The sequence below is a fragment of the Heloderma suspectum genome, chromosome 1, assembly GCF_057233095.1.
Source record: "Heloderma suspectum isolate Gila_16-S chromosome 1, 16-S_ref, whole genome shotgun sequence".
Taxonomy (NCBI): domain Eukaryota; kingdom Metazoa; phylum Chordata; class Lepidosauria; order Squamata; family Helodermatidae; genus Heloderma; species Heloderma suspectum.
In genome coordinates, this window is record NC_139458.1 from 225,468,316 (window position 1) to 225,494,416 (window position 26,101).

The window sequence follows — 26,101 nt, forward strand, 5'->3', positions numbered from 1 at the left end:
GGAAACGGAATTCACAGTTAATACTCTCTTGTTTTTCTCCCTCTGGATAATAAGGTGCATGCTAACTTGGGCTTCTATCCTCCATTCTTGCATCAACCATATTCTCATTTCCTTGCAGAATTTGTCTTCCAAAATTATTTTGGACCATGGTCCTTTGCCAAACTTCATCAAAATCTCATATGATTCTTTCTGCCCTAACAAAGTACATACAAAGGATAAACCAAGAGGGGAATGTGACAATGTCAAGATAAATGACGAGGTAGGAGAAGGCTAACCGACATGCTTCTATTCAAAACTGTTCTGACTGCAGCTGGTGTTGTATGTCTTAAGAAAAGGCCAATTTGTATTTTATCAAGAGGCCATTTGTGAGAAGGCTCTTAAATTTTTTTCTCTAGTCTCATTCCTAAAATCCTTTTAAAGATACCGCCAGTGTAAACCTGCAACTTTTAACTTTAAGCTGAAAATATGCTATTCTTTACTGACTGAAAATTCCTTCTCATTCAAGCAATGCAGTAAAGATATAAAGTTCCTTCTGGAACTCCCTCATTTTGGGAGTGTGGCTGGATCCCTCACTGACTGCTTTTAAATGGGGCCTTGAGACCTGGTTGTTTAGATCTACTTCAAGTTAAAACTGCTGTTGATTGATTGGCTGGCTGACTGACAGATGACTGGTGTGTTGTTAAAGAATTTTAATGGTTGCTGCTATTTTATCATGGCTGAATGTTTTGTTTTTTATATTACTCATATTTTATCTTCATTGTTTTTAATCTTGTAAACTGCATTCTCTGCCCAGAAAGATGGTATATAAATAAAACCCACAAATAGAAGAGAAATGTCTCAGGATGCTGAAACCAAGATTTTATTTGTTAAAAAAAACCCAACACATTTTGGCCTATTTGTATTTTAAGGTCTTCTTCAAGGGGCTGTAAAATAATACAGGACAACGTATTACTAAAATAGCGCAGAATTTTTAACATTGAAAAACATATAGAATTTTTAGCATTGAAAAGTGTTGAACATTGCACACTGCAGATAGACCTGTGTGTATCTGCTTATAAAAATGCCTGCAGAAATTCTTAGAATAAATATAAGAAGTATAAGAAGAAATATAATAAATCTAAGAAGAAATTCTTATAATAAATATCTCCTACTAAAAGTCACTGGTGACTCAGAAAAGTGTTCAGAAGGGTGTAGTTTATATTCCATCTGTTAAAGAAGTTTTTTGAGAAGTTTTTTGCAGGTGTTCCCAAGATACATCAATTAGCTCAAGGCCTCTCATATCTGGATGGGACTGTGTTAGAGAGGAAAGGGGGAAACTACATAGTTGTTACAGAAGTGGTAGAAATTCAGTTCCTGAGGGGTTAAGATCTTTAATCTTAAGATCCATTCCATTTCCTTTCCCAGCAGGATCTTATCTTTCCAGTGCCCAAAAACTAAAGTTTGTTGCAAGATGTTTACACTCAACAAAATGACCAGCTAAAGGGGCACCTGTTCTTTTGTTCTTAGTATTACAGAGATGTTCCCCTATCCATTTGTTCAGGGGGCTAATTGTTTTACCCACATAGATCTTTTGACATTTGCACTGGATAGCATAAATAACCCAATTGTTGCTACAGGTGATGAAATGCTGTAAAAGATATGTTTTATGATGGAATAGATCTGCAAATTCAGTCATTTTAGACATATTTCTACAGTAGATACAGTGTGCACATAGATGATGTCCCCTGGGCACAGATCTACCTGATAAAATGTTAGGGTATGTCTGCCTATGTTCCTTGAATTCACTTCTCACCAGCATTGTGTTAACTATAGATTTCATACCAAGAACACTGTAATATCTAATTAACTTTATTTGGTGATGAAGGGATACATGTATGTATAAGAAGCAGAGGAGGAGCAATAAAGCCACCCTACCACCCCCTTCTAGTTTCACAGACACAGTTTTCATGTCCTAAACAAACAGGATTAAAGATTTAGCAACACTATCTTACAGAATGATTCTGTTTCATAGGATATCTTCCCTTCTTAGTAAACAGACCCCCAGTCTACCTTCTATCTTTATGCCCTTTTCTGTGCATGGGAACTGGTGGGCCATCAGCTGCACCCCAGCAAGGGACCAATCACCCCACTACCAGTGTGCCATTACGTATATTACTGCACAGGTTGAAAAAGAAGTTTAAAGAAATAACTACACACAGCAAATGGTCTAGGGTTGAACTGCGCACCATGCCATTTTGTGACAAGCCGCCAACTATCCTGCTTGGCAGGAGGGACGTGACAGATGGTTATACTGCTAGCAGCAGGATTTCCTCACCACAGCCACAGAGATTCAGGCATCATCTCATGAAGACCTGCCGTTCTCCACACCATGATTCCTCCTCTCCAATTCCAGGCAGGTTAGGGCAGCTTGAACCCTATGTGGGACAGCCACCTGTTTCAAGTATTCCTAAGGTGTTCCATATTATGCTGGTCGACACTACAATATTCCCTGCAAGTCGGTTGCTGCCACCACTGCAAGCTGCATGGTCCAAGTTGAAGACAAGTAGCCCCACTACCTACTCCTCTAGTACAAGCAGCCCCACAACCTTGCCTACTGTGCTGAAAAAAACTCCCTGTCCCTGTACTGCACTATGAATCCAGGGATGTCTTCTCTAAAACAAAGGACATTGGGAGTGTCATTCGGGAAGCAGCATGGAGTACCTTTCCCAGGGAAATGCAGTCGAAGCTGTGGAAGCTGTGGATCTTGGCCTCGACAGGAGTAGCATTTTCCTGCCTGCTCAGCTCAGGCACCTGAGGAGTAGCAGCAAATGCATCACAGTATCACTGATCTAGACCAGATGGTGGTCCAGTCTATCTTCATACCAGAGCACCCCTGGCAGACTTGTGGATCAATCTTAAAAGAACACTTCTTCCAGAATTGGCTCAAGGGCACGAGGGTCTTGAATCACCACCACTTGACCTGCACTTGGGATGACTGTTTGTAGATCGCAGCATCCCCACATTTATCGGCTTCCCAGAAGGAGAGTGTGGTGGTGATTTGCTGAACCAGGAGCTGTACTTGTGGAAGAATGCCCCAGCTGCCATTAGAACACCTGAGAGCAGCATCTGTGGAGCCTGCAGAACCAAGGGAAGAGGCACTGGAGAGCAAGGTCCACTAACCAGTGCTCAAAGGGCTGCTCACCTATAGAACAAGCAGAAAACTGACCATGTGCAGCTCAAAAGCAACTTGGCCAGCGCCACTGAAGCATAAAGGGAGCATACATTTCACCTTTTCAATAACATGAATGAAGAGGAAAATAGAAGATGAGTCAGTGACCATCTATTGGCTGTCTGGTCCACATGGACCATGGCTGACAGCATCCGCGGTTCTGGGAACTCTGTTCGTGAAGGCCTGGAAAGCTCGGATTGCCCTTTTGTGTGGGTGATGAGGGAACAAAATGCAAGCATTGATCAGCAGACTGATGTCCTCTGCATTTTGGCAGGAGCCTGGCAAGGTGCTGTCCCAGGGCTGCAAGTACAAGCCATGTGCCAGCTGTATCCCTACGCTCCCCCACAACAGTTCCTACCCCCTTCTCTCGTGCTCAGCAACAGCACTGTCTTGGAGTACCTCTGCTGCAACAAGCACCCATCCCACCTCTGCCTCAATATGTGCTTCCTCAACCTGTCTTTCCAGTGGGTCCTATTGCAGATCCTTTAGCTGCACTGCACCAGGGCCTGAAGCCACCTGAGCCACAACTTCAAAGACAGTTGCATAGCAGCTGGTGCCAGCTGGATTCTTCCATGCAGCCAGGCATGGAAAAGGATAGTGACCATGGAAAAGATGCAGGTGCAGAATAGCCTTTTGGTCTCTGTTCCCCCATGGTCATGACTTCCACCACAGTTGATGAAGGTTCCATATTCTGCAGTACTGTGAAATGTCAGCAGCCCTGGAGCAAGAAAGAGATGCCATAATTGCTGCTGCTATTGTGGAGCAGCTTATCACTGATCGATGTTTGACCAGTGGCCTCTGCCATGGACAGAAGCTGTTTGGGCCTTTATGCTGGGCGTAGATGTCTGGGATGATGCCAGGTTCCACAAAATTTTCCAAATGTCGTGGGCCACTTTTGACACCAAAGCTGAAATATTGTAATGTGAAAAAAGCATCCCAGTAAAAAAAGAGAAAAAAAGGTTGGGTCTGGCTCTGTACCACCTTTGGAACAGGGAAATCTACAGCCTGTGAAATTTTCAGAGGAACGGTGCATGTGCTGAATGAGCTGTACCTATCAGACGTCATCAAGATGGGCTTTGAGAGAAAAAAACATGCAAGGATTCCATGAGCTCAGGTCCCCTTGGGCAGCGGGTGCATTGGATTCTATTCATGTCTAGACTTTAGCTCTACCAGGAAGGGGTGAAGTGTTCTACAACTGCAAATGGTCTTATAGCATGGTGTTACAGGCATTGGTTGATGCCAAGGGCAGGTTCGTGGATGTGTATGCAGGTATTTCCGGGAGAAGCCATAACACTGCTATCTTCTGGACTTGCCCATTGGCAGATAAGTTAGCCATGGGCACTTTCTTCAGCAGCCCACCTGCCATGGTGAATGGCCTCCCCATGCACCCCCTCATTCTTGGCAACCAGGCTTCCGCATTTCAACCATGGCTCATGGCACCATACTGAGGACGCTAGAACAAAAAACTTTTAACTATTATCATAGCTGGACTAGACTCCCAGTGAAGCGAGCTTTGGGGTGACTAACAGCACATTGGCACTCCCTTTACATGCTTCTGGATGTAGAGGAAGACCTTGTACCAGATGTCATCATCGCTTGCTGCATCATCCACAACATTTGTGAATTAAGGGGGGACATGCTCCTGCAGGACAACCCCCAGCTCCTTGGACCCATGGCTGAGAATGACTCGGTCACCATCAGTGACTGGCAAAATCAGCCTGCTCTGTGCCAGCTGAATCCAGCATCAGGAACAGAGTCACACTGTGAAGCTAGAGATATCTGCTCAGTGATCATTGAGTGGATCTGGGACCATTAACCTCACATCATAGACTCGTAGGGTTGGAAGGAGCCTACAAGATCATCGAGTTCAACCCCCTGCTCAGTGCAAGAAGCCTGATTCCCAGGTGGTCTCCCATCCAAGTATTAACCAGGGCTGACCCTGCTTAGCTTCTGAGATCAGACAAGTTCAGGAGCATCCAGCCCTTTCTACCATGGCTAAGTAGTGTGATTTACTTTTCAAGGACTGCCTGCTAAAGTGACTTTCCCACATAGAGTTTGTATACTTGCAAGAATACCCCATGTAAGCATTCCCCCTCCCCTTTTCATCCGCTTGGCAGCATACACCATATAACCATCCCCCACATAAGTACAGCAGTAAGTAGCACAGTCCATATAAGCAATTCCACCACCCTATCAGTCTGTCACCTACTTTGCTTATCTCCCCCCACCCCGCCGTATGACTGCCTACCATATATGTGAATCCTCCGTTACGTCCCTGCCAGTATCATATATATGCCGAATAGTTTCTGTCCCCCATATATTACTACCTTGGATCCTGCAAGAGTGTTTTCAAGGTACCAAGAAAAGTGCCTGATCGAGGTCTATAAGCTGAAATACCAATAATTTTTTTAGTAGTAGTGGAAACCCATATCAGGTGCTAGCTTTGTATGATACCACATATGTATATAGGAAATCTGCCAGTGGAAGAGAGGGACTGGGGGAAGAAACCCATCATAGTAGGAGTATAGACCATGGGTGACAGGACAGGAGTAATGGAGAGGGGCGGTAGGGTGAGTGAGTGTCCCAAGGAAAGGACCCAGTGTACTCTGGGGGGAATCAATAAGTGTGTGTGTGGGGGGGAGAAGGTTGGTTACTGGTGAGGATTAATGATTAACTCTAGTTCAGTAGTGATCTGGCAGAGGGGGATTTTCCCTCCAGAGCTGGGAAAGACCAGAACCCTCAGTGGACCAATAGTAAAAAAAAGCTGCTGACATAGTGAAGACACAAAGGCTCACAGCATGTGAGCTGTGCCACAAAGGCCCCTGGGATATATGCTGGGAATGGGCAGGATGAGTAAATTGGAAACATGCCACGACAAGCCTCAGAGCACCTAATCATCCGTCAGCACCATTGTGGGTTAGCAGTCGAATAACCAACCCACTGTGGCTTGTTCTCAGGGTGGCTTATTGTGATGTGTGAACCGACCCAGTGGCTATGTTTGCACGTAATGGGAAACCATAGTTTAGCACTACTTGCATGAGCAGGAATGAAACCTGCATGAAGTGCCGGGGTTGCATTCTCCCCCTGTTTTCCTCCCATGCTTCAGTTTCACTTCAGCATATTCCTGGCTTGTAGTTACATGTGAACAGCAACTGTGATTTAAAATAAAACTCAGTTTGCTAAGCAAACCACAAAAACAATACATGGTTTGAAGTTGATTTGTTTAGTGATTGACTAGAGTTTATTGTGGTTTACATGTAATGACAAGTTAGGAATCTGATAAAGAGAAACTAAATTCTGGTTTATTCCTCCTTCTGGACATGTGGGAAAAGGGGAGAGGAGAGGGGAATGCCCAAGCATGGGCATGTGTAGGCACATTTTGTGCACATAAAGCTAAACTATGGTTTAGAGTTACATGTAAACCCACCCATTATGTTGAACATGTATTATGAAGAGAGACTGAAAGAACTGGGCATGTTTAGCCTTGAGAAGAGAAGACTGAGGGAGATATGGTAGCGCTTTTCAAGTACTTGAAGTTGTCACAGAGAGGAAGGCCAGGATCTCTTCTCGATCATCCCAGAGTGCAAGACACGGAATAATGGGCTCAAGTGATAGGAAGCCAGTTTCCGGCTGGACATCAGGAAAAACTTCCTGACTGTTAGAGCAATACGGCAATGGAACCAATTCCCTAGGGAGTTGGTGGGCTCTTCTACACTGGAGTCATTCAAGACAAGGCTGGACAGCCATCTGTCAGGGATGCTCTGACTTGGATCCCTGCATCGAGCAAGGGGTTGGACTCGATGATCTTGTAGGCCCCTTCCAACCCTACTATTCTATGATTCTATGATTCCATGTGCACATATGTTTCTGTTGCTTGTTGTTTTTAATAGCATCTGTTGGAGTCCAAATCAGGGCCATGGCCTTGGTGGAAGGGGATACAACCCTGTCCCCTCATTCTGCAGTCCTGATGAAAAGTGCTCACTTAAAGCTGATATTGGTGTGAATAGCTCAGAAAGGACAATTTTCATTGGGACTATGATGCATATTGAAAAGAACCCCATCTATGCTACTGTCTCAATCCAGATCAGTGTCTTTGTGGCTGCTATTTTTAATGTGAATACACATTTAATGTAAAATGTAATTTGGTCTTAATTTAAGATCCAGTGCTTTTTGTGCCATTTTTCAATCACCCTTGTAGGATTTTGTCCTCAAGCTCTAGTACAGTACTGGATAATTAGATGGGTTTCTAGGACATCTAAGTCCAGACTTTGTTTAACAGATAAGAGATACCCCCTCAGCCTTTCCCTTAAATACTCCACGACTTCTCTAATTATTTTTAAACTTTAATTAAGACTAGTCAATTCTTTGTTTTCTTACAGATTACCTTCCAAGTGAAAATTACAGCAACAGAGTGCATTGAAAACCAGACGCTTACTATCCAGCCTCTTGGTTTCACAGACTCCCTCACTGTGTATATGCGTAGCCGGTGCAACTGTGAGTGTGATGAGGAAATAGCAAATAGTTCTGACTGTAGTGGACAAGGGAAAGTAGAGTGTGGAATCTGCAGGTAATCAAATTACTTCAGCACCAATATCATCCATCCACATCACGTTAGGACATGCCAATCTTATTGCAAAATTTTGGTCATGACCACAATCCAAAGGGTTGCTTACATATGTTCTATATATGCACCTGCTTTGTTAGGCAGAGTCTGTCAGTCAAAAGCTGTTCCTGTAAAATACACAAACTGCTAGTTTAAACTTTTCTAAATGAAAAAGAGAGTTTGCATGAGAGCAATTTAAAGAGAAATCCTTGAGAAAAATATCTGAAATACCAAGAGCACAGCCCCTATAAGCTTTTCTCCTGCCAAATTCTCAAACCTGTCTATTTGACTAGGGCATTAGTCAAGGACCATTTGACTAATGGCCCCGGGGTCATTACCATGCTTCGTACTTGCCTAGGGTATAAGCTGGAATGCCTGAAAAGGGGCACACACAAAACAGAGGAATTGCATTAAATGACATGCGTAAAAAAATATTCTAGACAATAATAAATTTCAAGTATGTCAATATGGTGCTAGATTTCATAATATTGCTAATATTTCCCTCAAGCCCTTTGTTGTTGCTGTTCAGTCGTTCAGTCGTGTCCGACTCTTCGTGACCCCATGGACCATAGCACGCCAGGCCTTCCTGTCCTGCGCACTCTCCCGGAGTGTGCTCAGGTTCATATTCATTGCATCAGTGATGCTATCTAGCCATCTCATCCTCTGCAGTCCCCTTCTCCTTTTGCCTTCAGTCTTTCCCAGCATCAGGGTCTTTTCCAGAGAGTTTTCTCTTCGCATTAGGTGGCCAAAATATTGGAGCTTCAGCTTCAGTATCTGTCCTTCCAATGAGCAGTCAGGGTTGATTTCCTTTAGGATGGACTGATTTGACCTCCTTGCAGTCCAGGGGACTCGTAAGAGTCTTCTCCAGCACCACAGTTCGAAAGCATCAATTCTTCGGCGCTCAGTCTTCCTTATAGTCCAGCTCTCACAGCCATACGTTACTACTGGGAAAACCATAGCTTTGATTAGACGGACCTTTGTTGGCAAGGTGATGTCTCTGCTTCTTACTATGCTGTCTAGGTTTGCCATAGCTTTCCTCCCAAGGAGCAAGCGTCTTTTAATTTCATGGCTACAGTCACCGTCTGCGGTGATGTTGGAGCCCAAGAAAGTAAAATCTGTCACTGCTTCCATTTCTTCCCCTTCTATATGCCAGGAAGTGATAGGGCCAGATGCCATGATCTTAGTTTTTTTAATGTTGAGTTTCAAACCAGCTTTTCTACTCTCCTCTTTCACCTTCAACAAGAGGCTCTTTAGATCCTCTTCGCTTTCTGCCATTAGGGTGGTATCGTCTGCATATCGGAGGTTGTTGATCATTCTCCCGGCAATCTTAATTCCGACCTCTGATTCATCCAACCCAGCATTTCTCATGATGTACTCTGCATATAAGTTAAATAAGCAGGGTGACAATATGCAGCCTTGTCGTACTCCTTTCCCATTTTTGAACCACTCGGTTGTTCCATGTCCGGTTCTTACTGTTGCTTCTTGACCCTTGTACAGGTTTCTCAGGAGACAGGTAAGGTGGTCTGGTACTCCCATCACTTTCAGAATTTGCCACAGTTTGTTGTGATCCACACAATCAAAGGCTTTCGCGTAGTCAATGAAGCAGAAATAGATGTTTTTCTGGAATTCTCTTGCTTTCTCCATGATGCAGCGAATGTTGGCGATTTGTTCTCTAGTTCCTCTGCCTCTTCGAAACCCAGCTTGTACTTCCGGTAGTTCTCGGTTCGCATACTGCTGAAGCCTAGCTTGTAGGATTTTGAGCATCACCTTGCTGGCATGTGAAATGAGCGCAATTGTGCGGTAGTTTGAACACTCTTTGGTGTTGCCCTTCTTTGGAATTGGAATGTAAACTGACCTTTTCCAGTCTTGCGGCCATTGCTGAGTGTTCCAAATTTGTTGGCATATTGAATGCAGCACTTTAACAGCATCATCTTTTAGGATTTTAAAAAGCTCAGCTGGAATACTGTCATCTCCGCTAGCTTTGTTGTTACTAATGCTTCCTAAGTCCCACTTGACTTCACTCTCGAGGATGTCCGGCTCAAGTTCAGTGACCGCACTATCATGGCTATCAAGGACATTACTATCATGGCTATCAAGGACATTAAGATCTTTCCTGTATAGTTCTTCTGTGTATTCTTTCCACCTCTTCTTAATCTCATCTGCTTCTGTGAGGTCCCTGCCTTCTTTGTCCTTTATCATGCCCGTCTTTGCACAAAATGTTCCCTTGAGATCTCCAATTTTCTTGAAGAGATCTCTAGTCTTTCCCATTCTGTTGTTTTCCTCAATTTCCTTGCATTGTTCATTTAAGAAGGCCTTCTGGTCTCTCCTTGCTATTCTCTGGAACTCTGCATTCAGTTGGATATATCTTCCCCTTTCTCCCTTGCTTTTCGCTTCCCTTCTTTCCTCAGCTACTTGTAAAGCCTCCTCAGACAGCCACTTGGCTTTCTTGCATTTCTTTTTCTTTGGGATGGATTGAGTTGCTGCCTCCTGAACAATGTTACAGACCTCCGTCCATAGTTCCTCAGGCACTCTGTCTATCAGGTCTAATCCCTGAAATCTATTCCTCACCTCCACTGTATATTCATAAGGGATATGATTTAGGCCATACCTGAATGGTTTAGTGGTTTTCCCTACGTTCTTCAATTTAAGCCGAAATTTTGCAAGAAGCAGCTCATGATGTGAGCCACAGTCAGCTCCAGGTCTTGTTTTGACTGACTGTATGGAGCTTCTCCATCTTTGGCTGCAAAGGACATAATCAATCTGATTTCGATATTGACCATCTGGTGATGTCCATGTGTAGAGTCGCCTCTTGTGCTGTTGGAAAAGAGTGTTTGCTATGATCAGCGTGTTCTCTTGGCAAAACTCGATTAGCTTTTGTCCTGCTTCATTTTGTACACCAAGGCCATGCCTGCTTGTTATCCCGGTGATTTCTTGACTTCCTACTTTAGCTTTCCAGTCCCCTATGATGAAGAGGACATCTTTTTTTGGTGTTAGTTCTAGAAGGTGTTGTAGGTCTTCATAGAACCGATCAACCTCAGCTTCTTCGGCATCAGTGGTTGGGGCATAGACCTGTATTACTGTGATGTTGAATGGTTTGCCTTGGATTCGTACTGAGATCATTCTATCATTTTTAAGATTGTACCCCAGTACTGCTTTTCCCACCCTCTTGTTGACTATGAGTGCTACTCCATTTCTTCTAAGGGATTCTTGCCCACAATAGTAGATATGATGGTCACCTGAATTAAATTCGCCCATTCCTGTCCATTTTAGTTTGCTGATTCCCAAGATGTCGATGTTCAATCTTGCCATCTCATGTTTGACCACCTCCAGCTTACCTTGATTCATTGATCTAACATTCCAGGTTCCTAAACAGTATTGTTCTTTACAGCATCGGATTTTCTTTTCACCACCAGACACATCCACAGCTGAGTGTCCTTTCAGCTTTGGCCCAGCCGCTTCACTCTTTCTGGTGCTACTTGGAAATACCCTCTGCTCTTCCCCAGTAGTGTATTGGACACCTTCCGACCTGAGGGTCTCATCTTCCGGCGTCATCTCTTTTAGCCTTGTGATACGTTCCATGGGGTTTTCTTGGCAAGAATACTGGAGTGGGTTGCCATTTCCTTCTCCAGTGGACCACATTTTGTCAGAACTCTCTGCCATGACCTGTCCGTCTTGGGTGGCCCTGCACGGCATAGCTTATGGCTTCACTGAGTTACGCAAGTCCCTTCGCCACAACAAGGCAGTGATCCATGAAGGGGCTCAAGCCCTTGGGCTAGGGTAAAGTCAAAATAAAAATGAATAGGGTATTGCGCTGAAAAGAATTATTACCAAATAACTGGAAAAGTTTTGCAGACTAGATCTGTTTAAGTTTGAATACCAGAAAGGTGGTCTGGGTAGACAAGTCCATAGGCTGGATTTTGAATATGCTAAATAAACCCTAAAATGTGCATGCAAATCAATCTCCACACGTAAGTTAGTGAGACTGCAGTAGAAGCAAAGGACGCTGTGAGTTTTGCCTCAAGCTAGTGTTGATGATTAAACCTTTTCTGTGATTCTGAATATTTCTTCTCTCATGGCAGATGCTTTTCTGGCTTTACGGGAAAGAATTGTGATTGTAAAACTGGAGGTAAATCTAGCAAGGAACTGGAAAAGAGTTGCCGAAAGGATAATGCCTCGGTCATCTGCTCCGGCCTAGGCGATTGTGTTTGTGGACAGTGTGCTTGCCACACTAGTGATGATCCCAAAAAGCTGATCTACGGCACCTTCTGTGAGTGTGACAACATGAACTGTGAGCTTCACAATGGTCAACTATGTGGAGGGGAAGGTGAGTGACGGATGAGTGCAGGATGTGGGGAATTCCTGTTTACTTCTCCTGGCCTTCTCTTGCCGCTGTTTTAGGAGGCTGGGTTTACTACCACAGGCTATGAAAGGGTATCATTTCAGTTATACACTTCCATCATTTTACTTTTCCACATATTAGAGAGAACTGTTTGGAAGCAAGTCGGCTGATGTGACTTCCTTTCATGTAATTGTTTATTGTCCAGGTGTGAATGTTAAATACTGCATCATTCCTCTAAGAAATTGTCTTGGTTTGCACCATCTTTCAAAAGTTCTTGTGCCAGTGACTGACAATTCTTGCATCAAAAGATCATTGCAGTATTCTACAATGGCTAGCCTATTGCATGAAAAACCAGAGACACAAATGGCATCCACTACGCCATTTACGGCCGTAAAGCCCTTAGTTTAAGTTAAATGCAGCCATTTACGGCTGCATTTAGCTTTATCTAATTGCTTTCCTGCCGCAAATGGCGTCTGCTATGCCATTTGTGTCCGGAGTCAGTCAGCCCAGCCAGCAATACGGCAGTGGTGGCCGTATCACTGGCGCTTCGGAGCCGGCCAGCGGCTCCACGGAATTGCCACTGAGTGGAGCTGGTCAGGGAGGATTCCGGGGGGAGGGACGGATCACCTCCCCCCGCGGGCGGATTCCCAAACGGAGGAACAGGTAGGGAATCCGCCCATCCCTAGGCGGATTTGAATCATATATCATTTGAATCATATATGTGGGAAAACCTTTCTGTGCTAAACTCTCCAGTTTCTCTTTCCAGAACGAGGACAATGTGACTGTGGAAAATGCAAATGCAACTATGGCTACGGCGGCAGTGCTTGCCAATGCAAATCTTCAACAGATGGTTGTCTGAACATTATTGGAAATGTATGCAGTCTCCGTGGGCAATGTCAGTGCAATACATGTCACTGTAACTCTGGGTACCTGCCCCCATTTTGTGAAGACTGCCCCGGCTGCCCATCACCCTGTGCCAGATACATGTAAGCATGTCCAGGAGTCATGCGCTTCCATCCATATCCTGGCCACCCTTTAAGGTCACGTTGCTATTAATATTATTGACACATAGTTACATTTTGGATGTCCATATGAAAAAGTCACGCTTTTAGACACAACCACACTTTTGCTAGGAGGAGGACTGGGTGGGGAAGCTGATTCTTGTTGCCTTTCATGAGTAGAAAGCCTCCCTTAAATGCTGGGATTTTACCATAGATCAAATTATCCTGTATTCCTCTCTCCAAAGTTAGTACATCAAACATACCATTGGACTAATAAATAGGTAAGTAAACATAAACTTACCATTATAGATGTAGATAAAAATTCAAAGGTTTATATTACTCAGGTAAGAAAAAAATCTTTAGGATGGTCAATGGACCAAAGACTGCCATTATGGAATTGTGTGGTTTTGCTCCTACCTGGTGGACTATTTCCAGGAGCTGGTGTTGGGCAATTGCTTGGCATCAGAGAATTTGTAAGAAGAGACCTTCTGGATCAAACCAAAAGCCTTTCTAGTCCATGAATGTATCCAACCACTGTTTAAAGCTGACCAAACTGATGGCCGTCATCACTTTCTGTGATAGTAAACTTCATCGTTCAATTATGCACTGAGTGAAGAAGCACTTCCTTTTATCTGTCCTGACTCTCCCACCATTCAGTTTCATTGGGTGACTCCAGGTTCTAGTAATACGAGGAAAATGTCTCCCTGTCCGCTTTCTCCACACCATGCAGTGTTAATCACCTCTATCATTTTCCCCCTTACTTGCATTTTTCCTAAGCTAGAGAAAGCTAGGCAGACGTTGTAACCATTCCTCATCAGAGAGTTGCTGCAGCCCCTGACCATTTGGTTGCCTATTTTCCAGCTCTGCAATATCTGTTGATCTGTACACAGTACTCCAAGTGTGCTAACACTATAGATTTCTATAGAGGGCAAGGCATGAGGATGTTGGCAGTTTCATATTTCATCCCATTCCTAATGATCCCCAACATGGAATTTGCTCACCACAATCCAAATATCTCTTTCCTGTTCTGTCACTGTCAATTCGGACGCCATCAGGGGATATGCAAAGTTAGGATTTTTTGCCCCAATGCAATCACACTGACTTAAACTGAGATACATTTGCCATTATATAACCCATCCAACCAGTTTGGTGAGATCCTTTTGGATCTCTTCACAATCTCCCTTTGTTTTTACCAACCTGTATAATTGGATGTCATCTGCAAACTCAGCAACCTCACTGCTCACTCCTAATTCCAGATCATTTATGAAGCAGTTAAAAAGCACTGGCTCCAATACAGATACTTGGGGGACCCTGCTTTCTTATGTTCTCCTAAGGGGATTATGAGAATATAAGAAATCCCCTTATGAGTCTAATCTATTAGACTAGTAGACTAGATAGGGCTACTAGTCATGGTGGTGATATACAGTCAGGGCCAGAAATATTGGAACAAAGATAACTGTTTTGGCAGTTGGCCTCTGTAAACCACCACATTGAAGTTGAAAGGAAGCACACTCAGATGGGAGCAAAGTCAGGACTTTCAGCTGTAATTCAAGGGGCTTGACAAAAGTGGGGCACTAAGCATTCAGGAAGGACATCCAGTGGCATACACACACACCCATCGTTGGTGGCTCATAAGTAATGGAACAAATGGCTGACAAGCAGCTGCATGGCCAGGTGTGCCATGTTTCCTGGGTACCCCATGACCAAGCAAGCAGATAAAAGGCGTGGAGGTGGTTCTGAGTGTTACATTTGCCTTTGGTAGCTGTTCACTGGAACTCCCAACATGAGGTCCAAAGAGGTGTCCATGCGAGTGAAGGAGGCCATCATTAGGCTGAGGAAACAAAATAAACCCATCAGAGAGATCGCAAAAACAGTGGGAGTGGCCAACACAACAGTTTGGAACATCCTGAAAAAGAAGGAATTAACTGGCAAGCTCAGCAACATCAAAAGGCCTGGAAGACCACGGAAGACATCTAAAGTGGATGACTGCAGAATTCAGCTCATGGTGAAGAGGAACCCTTTCACAACATCTAGCCAGGTCAAGAACGCTCTTGCGGAGATAGGTATGTCATTGTCAACATCTACAGTCAAGAGACGGCTTTATGAATGTAAATACAGAGGTTTCACAGCAAGGTGCAAACCACTAGGAATGCTCAAGAACCGAAAGGCCAGATTAGCCTTTGCCAGCAAACACCTAAAAAAGCCTGCCCAGTTCTGGAATAAGATTCTTTGGACTGATGAAAGCAAGATTAACTTGTACCAGAATGATGGAAAGAGAAAAGTATGGAGAAGGTAAAGGGAACAGCTCATGATCCAAGCATACCACATCATCTGTCAAACATGATAGAGGCAGTGTTATGGCATGGTCATGTACGGCTGCCAATGGAACCGGGTCACTGGTGTTTATTGATGACCTGACTGCTGATAAAAGCAGCAGGATGAATTCTGAAGTGTATAGGGCTATACTTTCTGCTCAGATTCAGCCGAATGCTGCCAAACTGATAGGGCACAGCTTCATATTGCAGATGGATAATGTCCCAAACCCCTTCATGGATCACTGCGTTGTTGTGGTGAAGGGGCTTGTGTAACTCAGTGAAGCCATAAGCTATGCTGTGCAGGGCCACCCAAGACGGACAGGTCATGGTGGAGAGTTCTGACAAAATGTGGTCCCCTGGAGAAGGAAATGGCAACCCACTCCAGTATTCCTGCCAAGAAAACCCCATGGAACGTATCACAAGGCTAAAAGAGATGATGTCGGAAGGTGTCCAATATACTACTGGGGAAGAGCAGAGGGAATTTCCAAGTAGCGCCAGAAAGAGTGAAGCGGCTGGGCCAAAGCTGAAAGGACACTCAGCTGTGGGTGTGTCTGGTGATGAAAAGAAAATCTGATGCTGTAAAGAACAATATTGTTTAGGAACCTGGAATGTAAGGTCAATGAATCAAGGTAAGCTGGAGGTGGTCAAACATGAGATGGCAAGATTGAACATCGACATCTTGGGAATCAGTGAACTAAAATGGACAAGCATGGGCGAATTTAATTCAGGTGACCATTATATCTACTACTGTGGGCAAGAATCCCTTAGAAGAAATGGAGTAGCACTCGTAGTCAACAAATGGGTAGGAAAAGCAGTACTGGGGTACAATCTCAAAAACGATAGAATGATCTCAGTACGAATCCAAGGCAAACCATTCAACATCACAGTAATTCAAGTCTATGCCCCAACCACTGAGGCCGAAGAAGCTGAGGTTGATCGGTTCTATGAAGACCTACAACACCTTCTAGAACTAAAACCAAAAAAAATGTCCTTTTCATCATAGGGGATTGGAATGGTAAAGTAGGAAGTCAAGAAATCACCGGGATAACAGGCAAGCATGGCCTTGGTGTACAAAATGAAGCAGGACAAAGGCTAATCGAGTTTTGCCAAGAGAACACGTTGATCATAGCAAACACTCTTTTCCAACAGCACGAGAGGCGACTCTACACATGGACATCACCAGATGGTCAATATCGAAATCAGATTGATTATGTACTTTGCAGCCAAAGATGGAGAAGCTCCATACAGTCAGTCAAAACAAGACCTGGAGCTGACTGTGGCTCACATCATGAGCTGCTTCTTGCAAAATTTCGGCTTAAATTGAAGAACGTAGGGAAAACCACTAAACCATTCAGGTATGACCTAAATCATATCCCTTATGAATATACAGTGGAGGTGAGGAATAGATTTCAGGGATTAGACCTGATAGACAGAGTGCCTGAGGAACTATGGACGGAGGTCCGTAACATTGTTCAGGAGGCAGCAACTCAATCCATCCCAAAGAAAAAGAAATGCAAGAAAGCCAAGTGGCTGTCTGAGGAGGCTTTACAAGTAGCTGAGGAAAGAAGGGAAGCGAAAAGCAAGGGAGAAAGGGGAAGATATATCCAACTGAATGCAGAGTTCCAGAGAATAGCAAGGAGAGACCAGAAGGCCTTCTTAAATGAACAATGCAAGGAAATTGAGGAAAACAACAGAATGGGAAAGACTAGAGATCTCTTCAAGAAAATTGGAGATCTCAAGGGAACATTTTGTGCAAAGACGGGCATGATAAAGGACAAAGAAGGCAGGGACCTCACAGAAGCAGATGAGATTAAGAAGAGGTGGAAAGAATACACAGAAGAACTATACAGGAAAGATCTTCATGTCCTTGATAGCCATGATAGTAATGTCCTTGATAGCCATGATAGTGCGGTCACTGAACTTGAGCCGGACATCCTCGAGAGTGAAGTCAAGTGGGCCTTAGGAAGCATTAGTAACAACAAAGCTAGTGGAGATGACAGTATTCCAGCTGAGCTATTTAAAATCCTAAAAGATGATGCTGTTAAAGTGCTGCACTCAATATGCCAACAAATTTGGAACACTCAACAGTGGCCACAAGACTGGAAAAGGTCAGTTTACCTTCCAATTCCAAAGAAGGGCAACACCAAAGGGTGTTCAAACTACCGTACAATTGCGCACATTTCACATGCCAGCAAGGTGATGCTCAAAATCCTACAAGCCAGGCTTCAGCAGTATGTGAACCGAGAACTACCAAAAGTACAAGCGGGGTTTCGAAGAGGCAGAGGAACTAGAGATCAAATCACCAACATTCGCTGGATCATGGAGAAAGCGAGAGAATTCCAGAAAAATGTCTATTTCTGCTTCATTGGCTACGCTAAAGCGTTTGATTGTGTGGATCACAACAAACTGTTGCAAATTCTTAAAGCGACAGGAGTTCCAGACCACCTTACCTGTCTCCTGAGAAACCTGTACGAGGGTCAAGAAACAACAGAACCGGACATGGAACAAACGATTGGTTCCAAATCGGGAAAGGAGTACGACAAGGCTGTACATTGTCGCCCTGCTTATTTAACTTACATGCAGAGTACATCATGAGAAACGCCAGGTTGGATGAATCACAGGTTGGAATTAAGATTGCCGGGAGAATTATCAACAACCTCACATACGCAGATGATACCACCCTAATGGCAGAAAGCGAAGAGGATCTAAAGAGCCTCCTGTTGAGGGTGAAAGGAGAGTGCAAAAGCTGGTTTGAAACTCAGCATTAAAAAAACGAAGATCATGGCACCTGGCCCCATCACTTCCTGGCATATAGAAGGGGAAGAAATGGAAGCAGTGACAGACTTTATTTTCTTGGGCTCCAAGATCACTGCAGACGGTGACTGTAACCATGAAATTAAAAGACGCTTGCTGCTTGGGAGGAAAGCTATGGCAAACCTAGACAGCATAGTAAGAAGCAGAGACATCACCTTGCCGACAAATGTTCATATAATCAAAGCTATGGTTTTCCCAGTAGTAACGTATGGCTGTGAGAGCTGGACTATAAGGAAGGCTGAGCGCTGAAGAATTGATGCTTTCGAACTGTGGTGCTGGAGAAGACTCTTACGAGTCCCCTGGACTGCAAGGAGGTCAAATCAGTCCATCCTAAAGGAAATCAACCCTGACTGCTCATTGGAAGGACAGATACTGAAACAGAAGCTCAAATATTTTGGCCACCTAATGCGAAGAGAAAACTCCCTGGAAAAGACCCTGATGCTGGGAAAGATTGAAGGCAAAAGGAGAAGGGGACGGCAGAGGATGAGATGGCTAGATAGCATCACTGATGCAATGAATATGAACTTGACCACACTCCAAGCGAGAGCGGAGGACAGGAAGGCCTGGCATGCTGTGGTCCATGGGGTCACGAAGAGTCGGACATGATTTAAGGACTGAACAACAACAACAATGACCCAAAACATACAGCAAAAGCTATCCAAGAGTTTCTCAAGGCAAAGAAGTGGGATGTTCTTGAATGGCCAAGTCAGTCACCTGATCTCAACCCAATACAGCATGCTTTTCACTTACTGAAGACAAGACTGAAGGCAGAAAGACCCACAAAAAAGTATGGAGAAGGAAAGGAACAGCTCATGATCCAAAGCATACCACATCATCTGTCAAACATGGTGGAGGCAGTGTTATGGCATGGGCATGTATGGCTGCCAATGGAACTGGGTCACTGGTGTTTATTGATGACCTGACTGCTGATAAAAGCAGCAGGATGAATTTTGAAGTGTATAGGGCTATACTTTCTGCTCAGATTCAGCCAAATGCTGCCAAACTGATAGGACGCCGCTTCATATTGCAGATGGACAATGACCCAAAACATACAGCAAAAGCTACCCAAGAGTTTCTGGAGGCAAAGAAGTGGGATGTTCTTGAATGGCCAAGTCAGTCACCTGATCTCAACTCCATAGAGCATGCTTTTCACTTACTGAAGACAAGACTGAAGGCAGAAAGACCCACAAACAAGCAGCAGCTGAAGGCAGCTGCAGTAAAGGCCTGGCAAAGCATCTCGAGGGAGGACACTCCGCATTTGGTCATGTCCATGGGTTCCAGACTTCAGGCAGTCATTGACTGCAAAGGATTTTCATCCAGGTATTAAAGGCGATCGTTAAGTTTGAAATTATGTTGGTTTGTTCCACTACTTATGAGCCCCCAATGTTGGGGGGGGTGTATGCCACTGGCTGTCCTTCCTGAATGGTTAGTGGCCCACTTTTGTAAACCCCTTGAATTACAGCTGAAAGTCCTGACTTCGCTCCCATCTGGGTGTGTTTTCTTTCAGCTTCAATGTGGTGGTGTACAGAGGCCAACTGCCAAAACAGTTATCCTTGTTCCAATATTTTTGGCCCTGACTGTATTACTTCCAGTACTGGTAGCAGTATGCCTCTCAATACCAGTGGCTGGGGAACATGAATGGGAGGGTGCTGTTGTGGGCTTCCCATAGGCATTTGGTGTGGGAATAAAATGCTGGGCTAGCATTTGGCTTGATCCAGCAGGGCTGCTCCTATGTTCTTAACCTTCCATTGTGAGAACTGTCCATTTATTCCTACTCTGTGCTTCTTGTACTTTAACCAGTTGTTCTTTAACCAGTTCTTGTTGTTTAACCATAAGGGAACCTGTCCTCTTATCCTATATCTGCTAAGTTTACTCAGGAACCTTTGGCTTGTCAACCGCTCTTTGAAAGTCCAAGTATACATTGGGCTTGTCTGGACCATTGGGTGTGCCCCCCCCCCCCCGATGCAGCTGCGAAGAGGAGTCTGGGAACTTTCATGTCCTTTTCAGATATATACACAGTTTAGCATGATGTCTGAACTCAGGCACACTTTGCTTAATCATAACTATGATTTGTTGAAATAATCCAACTTCACATCATAGTCTATGAAGCTGGCTTGTTTCCACAAACCATAGTTAAGGTTAACCACAGTTCATGGTTCAGATGGCACACTAAATAGCAGTTAATTTAAAGCAAAAGCTTCTGATCTCACGGCCATGCTGGAGGAAAGACAGCCAATGTCTACAAGATCACCCCTATCCACATATTTGATGTTCTCAAAGAACTATACAACATGGGCAGGCAACCTTTTATTTATTGAGGGCTGCATTTCCTCATGGGTAATCTGTTGGGGGTCACATGTCCACAGTGAATGGGGGCAAAGCCAGCAGTTGGCAAATCCAAATATGGGTGGGTCACCCCTTTTTCTCTACCTCTTTCTCTTTCTGCTGCTCTCTTTTCTCTCTCTGCTACCTCCTTTTCTCTCTCTCTCTTTTCCTTCCCACACAATGGGCTGCAAAGGAAGGGACAGATCATTCTTGCCAGCGGTCTGAACTGGCCACATGAAATTAGACTGAGGAGTTCATGAAATGAGGCCAGGGTTTTGCCCACCCCTGCTATAAAAGGTTAGTGAGACATAACATACTTTGCAGAAGCCATATTGATTCTTCTACAGCAAGATTTGTTCTTCTATATGCTCGATAATATCTGTAATAATGGTTTCCACCAATTTACCAGGAACAGATATTAAGATAACCAGTCTTTCCGGTAACCGGTCCTGGGTGCCAATTTCCTGCACCCTTTTTTAAAAATTGGAGTTACATTGGCTGCTTTCCAGTCCTCTGGTATGGAAGCCAATCTTAGGGGTATATTGCATATTTTTGTTAGAAGGGTAACATTTGTGTTAATACATTTTAATTCTTTAGGTTCTCTAGGATGGATACCATATGGACCTGGTTATTTGTTAATATTTAATTTGTCAAGAAGGCCTAGAATTTCAGGTCTTGTCACCTGAAAATGCCTCAGTTCCTCAGACTCCCAGAAAAAGACAGCTCAGTCATGGGTATCTTCCCTACAACCTCTGCATTGACTACAGATACAAAGAATTCATTCAGCTTTTCTGCAGTCTCCTTATTCTCCTCTATCACATTAACTCCTTTGTTGTTCAGCAGTCCAACCATCTCCATAGCCGTTTTTCTGCTTCTGTTATATATTTTTAAAGGGGGGGCTTCATATTTTACTGATGTGCACCTCAACTACTTCTCCTCCTCCTCCTTCTTCACATCATTTAGTGTCTCCTTGTATTTATTATTATTGTTGGTCTAAGTTTGTGTTTATTTTTGTTCTCTTAATTGGGAAACCTTCATATAAATATTTATAATTTATTTATTTTAAATATTTCTTGGCCACATTTCAGGGCACAAGCCCTCCCAAGGTGGGAGCAATAAAATATATAAAAACAGTTAAAATATTTAAAATGTTAAAAACATAAACACAATAAAATAGCAATAAAAGCAACAATAAAAGCCAACAATAAAACCAACAACTACAGCAAAAACAACAGCAACAGCAGTAGTATCAAGAGAAGCCCACAGTAAAATAATACATTTTCAAGGCCTTAGAAGTCTGCAGTGATGGAGCATGGTGGACCTCTGATGGCAACTTGTTCCAAAGGTGTGGGGCTACTGCAGAGAAGGCCCTCTCACGTGTGATCACCCACCTGACTGCTCTCATAGGTGGGCAAATGAGAAGGGCCTCTCTTTCTGATCTTAAAGTGTGGGCAGGCTGATATGGCTGAAGGCAGTCCTTCAAATAACTTGGTCCCAAACTATTTAAGGCTTTAAAAGACAAAACCGGCACTTTAAATGAGTCTTGGAAACACACACAGGTAACTAGTACAGCTGATGCAGTATCGGCATTATATGATCAAATCACCCCACCAATACTGGGCTGGTCGCATTCTGCACCAGCTGAAGTTTCTGAACTGCCTTCAAAGGCAGCCCCACATATGGCATATTACAGTAGCCCAGCCTGGACATCAGTAGCCCATGGATAATTGAGGTCCATCCTCTCCAGATAGGACAGCAGCTGGCGTACCAGCCTAAAGTGGTAAAATGCACTCCTGGACACCTGGGCTTCCCCAGTTAGTGCAGAGTCCAGGAGCACTCCCAGACTATGCACTTGGTCTTTTAGGGGGAGTGCAACCCCATCTAAGACCAATTGTAAACCTCATCTGAAGTAGTTGGCTTCCCAATTACTCCATCTTGCCTGGATTTAGTTTCAGTTTGTTTACCCTCATCCATCCCAAAAACAGCCTCCAGACACTGGTTCAGGAGTTCCACTGCCTCCCTGGGATGTGTAGATGGAAATGAGAGGTAGAACTGAGTATCATCCGCATACTGATGACACTTCAGCCCAAACCTCCTCATGACTTCCCCCAGCGGTTTCATGTAGATGTTAAAAAGCATTGGGGACAAGATAGAACCTTGTGGCACCCCACAGGCTCATGGCCATGGGGTGGAACGGAAGCCCCACAGCACCACCTTCTGAGAGCGCTCCTCCAGAAAGGACCAGAACCGCTTTAAATCCATGCCTCCCAAGCCGAACCCAGATAAACGATCCAGAAGGATACCATGGTTGATTGTACTGAAAGCCGCTGAGAGGTCCAGAAGAACCAGTAGGTATAGCCTCCTATACTCTGTTCATTAACACATCCACTCATTAACAGCATCCACTTGGACTTGGTGGTACCTTTTCTGATCTGCAATATACATTCTTGTTGAACTTTAATATTGTGGTTATGAATAACCCCAAGCATTCTGAAGAGATCTGACATGCCTTTCCCTTTCAGCTTCCTTTTTACCTTCCTTCAACTTCCTTTTAGAGGAGTTTCCTGTTTCGAAGTCAACTGTATCTGTTGGATTTTCTTGGCAATTGTCCAGTTATATGTGTATTGAATTGGATAGCACATTTGTACTAAGGCAGGGGTGCAGAACCAATGGCCCATGGGGAACCCCAATCAGGGCCACACTGCCTCTTGGGGTTCCTCCAGGGGGCAGGGCTTAAGCTACAAGCCTTGCCCCTGGAGGAATCCCCTTGAAGGGCATCCCCCCCACCACTGCCATCTCCAATCCGAGGATGGAGATAACAGTGGGGATAACCCTGCCAGTTATCTCCAATCTCAGATCAGGGACAGCAGCAGGGGGATGAAGGGCAGTGATCTTGGGACTTGACCATGCTGGGGAGAGTGGCTGCTCTGCCCACATGTGGGTGAGTCCCAGCACCTGCTGCCCCTCATCCTCTTGCAACTATCTCTGATCTGAGATCAAATGTAACAGCAGGGATGAGGTGTGGCAGGCACTGGGACTTGCCCATGCCAGGTAAAGTGGTCGCTCCTCCATGCAAGGGCGAGTCCCCTTCTGCTTTATCCTGCTCTGCCTCCTTCCTGCAATAGAGGAGGAAGGTGGGGTGGGCGAAGTCCACTGAGCCCCGTTTGCTCTTCTGTTGGAGAAGCAAAGGGACTCAGCCGCTTTTCCTTTGCATGCCCCACCCCCTCCTTCCATTGTGAGAAGGAGGCAGGGCACGCAAAGATGGGGTGGAGCTGAGCCAGTCTGTTACTCCTCATCAGAGAAGTGATGGGGGCTAGCATTGCTCAGCTACACTGCACATGGGGCCTCCCTCACGGGTAACACCTGTGTGCAGCAAAGCCTGGTCCCTGGCCCACGCACCAGGTGAAAGACAGGCTAGGGAGCAAAGGATGTGGCCGGTCGAGGGCTGGGTGGGGGGTCAGGTGACCCTCCATCCAAAAGTAGTTTTGAATCCCTGTACTAAGGGATCAAGTGGGGTCCTCTTCTACATGACATCTACATGAATTCATTGGAGGAGGTAATCTGGAGATTTGGATTAAGGTGGCTATGAACTCACAAGCTGGACTTAGACAAGCCTCTATTTTCTCATCCTCATCCCCTCCCCATCTGCAATGTGACAGACTTCCTTGTAGAGCTGGTGCAAGATTACTGAGATAATATGCAGTAAGTACTTTGAGTGCTTGAAATGTCCTAATAAAATATGAGTCCATTGCACCTCTGTCCTGTTAATACACTCTTCTTATTGATTTTCTAGTTCCTGTGTTGAGTGTCTTGCCTTTGGGAGTGGCCCATTTCAGAAGAATTGTTCTCAAGCTTGTTCAAACATTACTCTGAACAATAATGTGGGATCCAAAAGTAAACCATGCAAGGAGAAGGATTCTCAGAATTGCTGGATCTACTATACTATGTTGCAAAAGGATGGAGAAGAGAAGTATTCTATTTCAGTCGATCCTAAGAAAGGTATGTGTGGTGCCTCATCACCAGCCACAGCAACTGCTCCCCACCCTGACAAATAGGCCACATGGCTTAGCCATGGCCACTCTCACCCAGAAATGACATCAATGGTGGGTAATGCCTGGACCCAGCCAGTACCAAAAGTAGGGCTTGGTGGCTCAATGAGCAGGGGCGTGGAGCTGCTTTATACCTGAACATACTTTATGTATGAACCTGCTTTATACCTGAACATGAAGCGGGACTGAAGCATGGAAGGACAGGCTACTACAGTGCTACCCAAACTGTGGACCACAACAGTTTATACAAATAAACCTAACCTTTTTGTGATAGGCTCTCTTCACACCTGGCATTTTATTCCACTACAAACCATTCCTTTTGATTCCTGATCCTTTCCGGGATTTAGACTGGCCCTGTATACAGGCATCTCTCCAACTTCTGTATTCCTTTTCACCGCTGGGGAGAGCTGCTTGGAAAAATTTGGACAGAAGGTGGCTGCTCCCCCCATCCGCTGATCATTGGTTCCTGTAACATGATTGATGCTCTGCCCATCCCTCCTGCCTGCCTTCCTTGCTGCATCCCCTCCTTCCTTATCTGTCATCAGTGGTGGCTGCTCTCCCCGCTTATTATGCCTTCCCATCAACTGGCTTGTTTTCCCCCACACACACACACTGTTGTTGCTTTCCCCTCCCTTATTCTGGCTACCCAACAATCCTGTAAGGTGTGCTAGGAGAAAAGATAGTGGCCTCCTCCCTCCTGGCACTGTTGTTTCTCTCCCCACTTATTCTGGCTTCCCAACAACCCTGCAAGGTGGGCTAGGAGAAGAGATAGTGGCTGGCTAGGTGGGAGGGAGTACTACGGAAAACCACCTCAGCATTACTGCTTTATCTAAAACAACTCCACACACACAAAGGAAACTAGTAAAAATGACCATTCCAAGCTCTGCATGATGAATTTATTCAGGGGAGGAGAAAAGGCACAAAAGACACCCATTGAAATCCTAACTGTCACGCCTTTCTCCTGCGTGGCTGAGAAGGGAGACTCCCCCATCCACCCTGGTAGGAAAAAGCTCATCAATCTGGTGAGGAAAAGGGAGAAGAAGCAGTCGGTGAAGTCAATGGGAGGGGGAGGTTCCAAGTAAATGCACTGAAGGGGATGGGAGACCTTAAGACTGCTACTCTAAGTAGACTTATAATGCACTCCTGTGCATGCCTACCCAGAAGCAAGCCACAGATTTCAATGGAACTTACTCCCAAGAAAGGAAAGCCTTACAGCCAATGAGTTTACTCAGAAGTAAGCATTACTACGAGTCCCAGTATTGGGCAAAAGGGAAAAAATATTTATAAATATTATAAATAAATATAATAAATAAATAAATACTGTGCTCACGGGGATCTCAGAGAAGCATTTGGGATGATTACAGTTCAAGCACCAGTAGTGGAATGGGAGAGAGGCAGAATTGGTCACTGGAAGCGTGGTCATTGACCTGCCCCCACCCTCCCACTG

At 44.6% G+C, this 26,101-nt stretch overlaps 1 protein-coding gene across 4 annotated transcripts in view; it reads left to right on the plus strand.

Moving 5' to 3' along the window:
- The window catches only part of ITGB2 (integrin subunit beta 2), a 98,205-nt gene that overhangs the window by 66,104 nt on the left and 6,000 nt on the right, over window positions 1–26,101 (plus strand). For all 4 annotated transcript variants that reach the window (XM_084820516.1, XM_084820536.1, XM_084820527.1 and 1 more), the window contains 5 exons: window positions 119–259; window positions 7,588–7,775; window positions 11,891–12,135; window positions 12,917–13,136; window positions 24,399–24,604. In XM_084820516.1, coding sequence (XP_084676642.1) covers window positions 119–259; window positions 7,588–7,775; window positions 11,891–12,135; window positions 12,917–13,136; window positions 24,399–24,604 — 1,000 coding nt within the window. The remainder of the gene's footprint in view (window positions 1–118; window positions 260–7,587; window positions 7,776–11,890; window positions 12,136–12,916; window positions 13,137–24,398; window positions 24,605–26,101) is intronic.